Raw genomic sequence first — 5,140 nt, forward strand, 5'->3', positions numbered from 1 at the left:
GCAATAATTTCAAGGGCACTTATGTCCCTGTTGAGCCAGTATCTTCGCCCTGAATCATTGACCATCTTCTGGTGTAAAGCACTGTGTGCGGGAGAGGGAGACAGAGAGAGATGCAAGTCCAACCTAATTATTATAATCAGCACAAAGATAACATAATGATTCTAAAATTCATCTGGTGACACAAGATGATCCTTGAAAATGCTAGTTATTCACAATCTGTTTAGTTTTACAATGCAATAGCATGCTTAGATTGACAGAAGAGAGGCAAACTCTTAGAACGTTATCTGAGTTTCTCCTTGTACCCAGTATTAGACTATTACTATTACTTTGTGGTATTCTCTTCAGACTGCTAACATTCCTCCTTTTCTATAGGTGCCAGGGAATCCTGTGCATTTCTGATTCTTTTTCTCATTTGGAGCCTTCAAAATTCTTTATCTCCCTTTGTTCAGTAGAGTTCCAGCTCTATTTTGAAATATATCTAATATCTATTATAATATTTTAATAGCTAGTCTTCCCCAATGCTCAATGATGACAGATGGTGCAGATGTTTTGAATTTGTATGATTTTCTGTCTTCTGGGCACATTGGCAGTGCTCAGAGTTTTCTCCTGGATCTGTGCCAGGGATCATTCCTGGTGGTGCTTGGGTGGCCATAGGGGATGCCAGAGATCAAACCTGGGTCAACCAGTGCAACGCAAGCACCCTACCTACTGTTCCATCACTCTGGCCCCCATAGAGATAGGGTTTTTTTTAATCCTTTTTATTTATTTATTTATTTTGCTTTTTGGGTCACACCTGGCCATGCACAGGGGTTACTCCTGCCTCTGCACTCAGGAGTTACTCCTGGCGATGCTCAGGACCATATGGGATGCTGGGAATCGAACCTGGGTCAGCCGCATGTAAGGCAAACGCCCTACCCGCTGTGCTATCTCTCCAACTCCCAATCCTTTTTAATAGTTATTGTATGCAAAGGAGTGCTTTCATTACCAAACATTCTCAAATAGTTATTTTATCTGCCGGCCGGAGCAATAGCACAGCGGGTAGGGCGTTCGCCTTACACGCGGCCAACATGGCCGACCCGAGTTCGATTCCTCCGCCCCTCTCGGAGAGCCCGGCAAGCTACCGAGAGTATTCGATATGCCAGACACAGTAACAACAAAGTCTCCAATGGAGACGTTACTGGGCCCGCTCGAGCAAATCGACGATCAACGGGAGGGCCTTTACCTTTACCTTACCTTATCTGCCGGCCGTCAATGCAGGGGAAATGTAGTAGTTTTTTTTTTTTCAATGCTGGAAAGAGGAATGAAAGCTACATATAAACCAGGCAAAACACTGAGATCATAACAGTGGATATTGGTAGAAAGGACATGTGCATGTAAGTCACCTGAAAATGTGCGTATATAAGAGCACTGGGGACAGATTCATCCACTAGAGTAATGTTTACATGGAATATTAGATTCAATATTAATATTAGACTCAATGTCAAGAAGGACATTTCCTCTCGCTTTCACGGAGAGGAACAGGCTCCTTCCCTCACCACAAGTTCTGCTTTAATGGAACGAGATGAAGGCTGCCACTGAGATGGTGTTTTATATTGTGGTTTTATTTGGGGTTTTTGGCTGTTGGGGGCCACACTGGCAGTGCACAGGGGGTACTGCTGACTCTGTGCTCAGGGGTCACTCCTGGCAGGGCTCAAGTGGCAGTATGCAGTACCTGGATCAAATCATGGTTGACAGTATGTAGGGCAAGTGCCTTATCCCCTATACTGTCTCTTCTGTCCTTGAGGTGTCACATGTTAGAACATCAGCACCATCAGTTCACCCACGCACTGCTAAGAGTAATACCCACAACAAAAAATCATATATATTCAGATGCACATAAAGTATCCCGGGCTGTTTATTAGACCATTTTACTAGGCTGTTTATTAGGCTCTTTCTCACCAGTATACCCACTTGTGATATAATAATAATACCTTATTATCATTCATATGCTCCAACTTTCTCTAAATAGATCTATGCACTTAGTGTTAATGATTGATTAAATTGTGTAGATTTATAAACAGCTAAAATGATTGATTTTTGAGATTTTACTTTATAAGAATTGTCCTGCTCACTTATCAGTAAACAAGGACAGGCATATTAGAATAGGGACTATAAAATGATACTGACCAGATGGATTTATGTCATGAATCAAGACAACAAGTCTTATCCAATAAACAACATGCATACTAGGTATGCTCAGTCTGATGAAGGCTTTGGATGATTAAAGAAACACTTAGAGAAAATGAATGGGGCTGCTAAGGACAGATGAACTGTGTCTCATGTGTCTCAGAATCTGGCTGCTCTCTGTGTCTACACTGTGATACTCATCATGCTTTTGCACTTTTCTCCAAATAACTGAAAGTAGTAGCAATCACATTCATTGTGGTCATTCAGTATTCTTACCAAAACTTGTCAGGAAATTATAATTTTTTTCACTGTGTGCACCTCTTGTGAAGGATCTTATTTAGGGCAACTTTGACATCTTTATTCCTGACACTGTAGATCAGGGGGTTCAGCATGGGCACGACTATGGTGTAAAACACAGAGGACACTTTCCCTTGTTCCATGGAGCTCACGGATGATGGCTGCAGGTACATGAAGGCAGCAGAGCCATAGAAAATAGAAACTGCTGAGAAGTGGGAGCTGCAGGTGCTAAAGGCTTTGAACCTGCCCTCCGTGGAGCGAATGCGAAGGATGCTGGCAATGATGAAGATGTAGGAGCCAAGAATGATCAGGGTAGGAGCAAAAATATTGAAAGCACTGAAACACAAAACTATCACTTCGTTGATGTAAGTGCTGGAGCAGGAGAGTTCCAGTAACGGGAAGAGGTCACAAAAGTAATGGTTGATTCTATTAACTTTGCAAAAGTGTAGTCTTAACATACAGGCTGTATGAGCTGTAGATCCAATGACACCCATACTGTACACCCCGACTACCAGCCAAGAGCAGACCTGATAGGACATGGTGACATTGTAAAGCAAGGGGTTACAGATGGCAATGTAGCGGTCATATGCCATGGCAGCTAACATGTGACATTCGGCTATGATAAACACAAGGAAGAAGTATAGCTGAGTCATGCATTCCGGGTAGGAGATGGTGTTCTTCTCAGCCACAAAATTCACCAGCATTTTGGGGATGATGATAGTGGATTGACAGAGGTCAATGAAGGACAAGCTGCAGAGGAAATAATACATGGGTGTGTGGAGGTGGGAACTGAGACCTATGAGTGTGATCATGCCCAGGTTCCCCACCACAGTGACCACGTAGATTCCAAGGAAGAGGAGGAAGAGTGGTAGTTGGAGCTCAGGACGTACCCCCAGTCCCTCGAGGATGAACTCAGTCACTGTGGAATGATTTCCTGCTGACATTTTCCTCTGGGAATTTTATTATGAAGAGAGGAGGAAAACTGGTAAGACGGTGTTAATTATTCCATTCTCCACCCAAGTGTGTAACAGACCTCAAGTGCTTCCAAGCAAATAATTCCCAGTGAAGACACTGAGATCTTAGTAGTACAGGATGTGTAATAAATATCAGATGAAATTCTATATCTTTTAGCTTTGCACGAAAGGATGAATCTTAGTATTGGTCACTTTCTGAACAGAACTTTTCAATCACTGATTCAGAATTAAAGAATTTCCCAAGACTTAGAAGACAAACTGAAAAGTTCATGTTTGATAATAAAGAATTTGTTTTATTTTTTAAATGTAGGAGTACTGCTATTCATTCAGCCAGTGATTAGCTGATTGAATGATTAGCTGATTGAATTGTGCATGAACTCCACCTTACTTTTTTTTCATTTTTTATAATTTTATTTAAGGAATTTACTTTTTAGAATGGCTTCCTGGGCTGGAGAGATAGTACAGCGGGTAAGGCACTTGCCTTGCACAGGGCCAAACAGGGTTCAATCCCCAGCACATGGGAAGTGCCAGGACCACAAACCCACCAAGAGTGATTCCTTAGTGAAGAGCCAGGAGTAAGCCCTGAACACAGCCAGATGTGGCCCAAAATCAAAAACTTAAATAAAAATGCTGGGAACTAGCTAGCTAAAGGAGACAGTAAGGGCAGTTTGTGGGAGTTCTCAGTCCAGAAGCAGGAGCTGGAGGTGAACAAGGGTCCTGGATCTGTTCTATCTCTGTCTCCATCCCTTGGAAGAACTTCCTGTTATGAAAGTCCTTTACAAAGTCTTTCCTGTCATGTAGGCCTTTTACAAAGATGGGATGTATGATTACCAGAAATTAAGGCCCTTAAGTGTGTCAAAGTCTAAGATAGTCAGGAATTCGAAAAAGAGTGGTTTTGGTCTCTTTTGCGTGATGCCTAAGCAGTAAGCGCTGTACTTACTGTCCAGGAGCCTCCTGACCCCACGAATTTTTCTCTTTAATCTCTTTTCTGTCTTTCCTTTTTGTAACTGAGAACTGGTGCTTATTATATTTATTTATTTAGAGTCACTGTGAGATACACAGTTACAAAGCTGTTCATGGTCAGGTTTCAGTCACACACTGTTCCAACACCCGTCCCTCCACTAGGATATGCTTTCTACCACCAATGTCCCCAATTTCCCTCCCCCACCCTCCCCTCAGCTTGTCTCTATGGCAGGCAATTCCCTTCTCTCTCTGTCTGTCTGTCTGTCTTTCTGTCTGTCTCTGTCTGTCTCTGTCTGTCTGTCTGTCTCTGTCTCTGTCTCTGTCTCTCTCTCTCTCTCTCTCTCTCTCTCTCTCTCTCTCTCTCTCTGGGGCATTATGGTTTACAATACAGGTACTGAGAGGTTATCATCTTTGTTCCACTACCGTTTTCAGTACACTCATTTCATAGGAAATGAGTTATCATTTCCAAGTCTCTTTATCATAGTGCTCTCTTCTCCAGCCCAACTGCCTTCTTCCCCAGCATTTGAGACAGGCTTCCAACCATGGACCAATCCTCCTGGGCCCTTGTCCTTGGGTATTGGTCTCATATTATTTTTATCATGGTAAGTGAAATGAGATAGATGTAGAAAGATTAGTCTCATTCGTGGGATCTATCTCTTAATTCTCACAAGCATCCTTGCTGTAGGCCTATTCACTGGGGTCTGATCCCTGGCATTTCCTTAGGTTTTTTCAATTCATAG

The 5,140-nt window shown here is 42.6% G+C and overlaps 1 protein-coding gene across 1 annotated transcript; it reads right to left on the minus strand.

Moving 5' to 3' along the window:
* Positions 1–2,471: 2,471 nt before the first annotated feature.
* On the minus strand, positions 2,472–3,410 carry LOC130024191 (olfactory receptor 150-like). Its single transcript, XM_056114828.1, has one exon. The coding sequence runs from the start codon at positions 3,405–3,407 to the stop codon at positions 2,472–2,474; it is 936 nt and encodes a 311-aa protein (XP_055970803.1). The 5' UTR covers positions 3,408–3,410.
* Between the last annotated feature and the right edge of the window lie 1,730 nt (positions 3,411–5,140).

This window comes from Sorex fumeus, unplaced genomic scaffold, assembly GCF_029834395.1.
Source record: "Sorex fumeus unplaced genomic scaffold, SorFum_2.1 ptg000028l, whole genome shotgun sequence".
Classification (NCBI taxonomy): Eukaryota; Metazoa; Chordata; class Mammalia; order Eulipotyphla; family Soricidae; genus Sorex; species Sorex fumeus.

Bases quoted from the DNA above. Each gene is read 5' to 3' on its own strand.
- LOC130024191 (XM_056114828.1), bottom strand. From the start codon at position 3,407: ATGTCAGCAGGAAATCATTCCACAGTGACTGAGTTCATCCTCGAGGGA.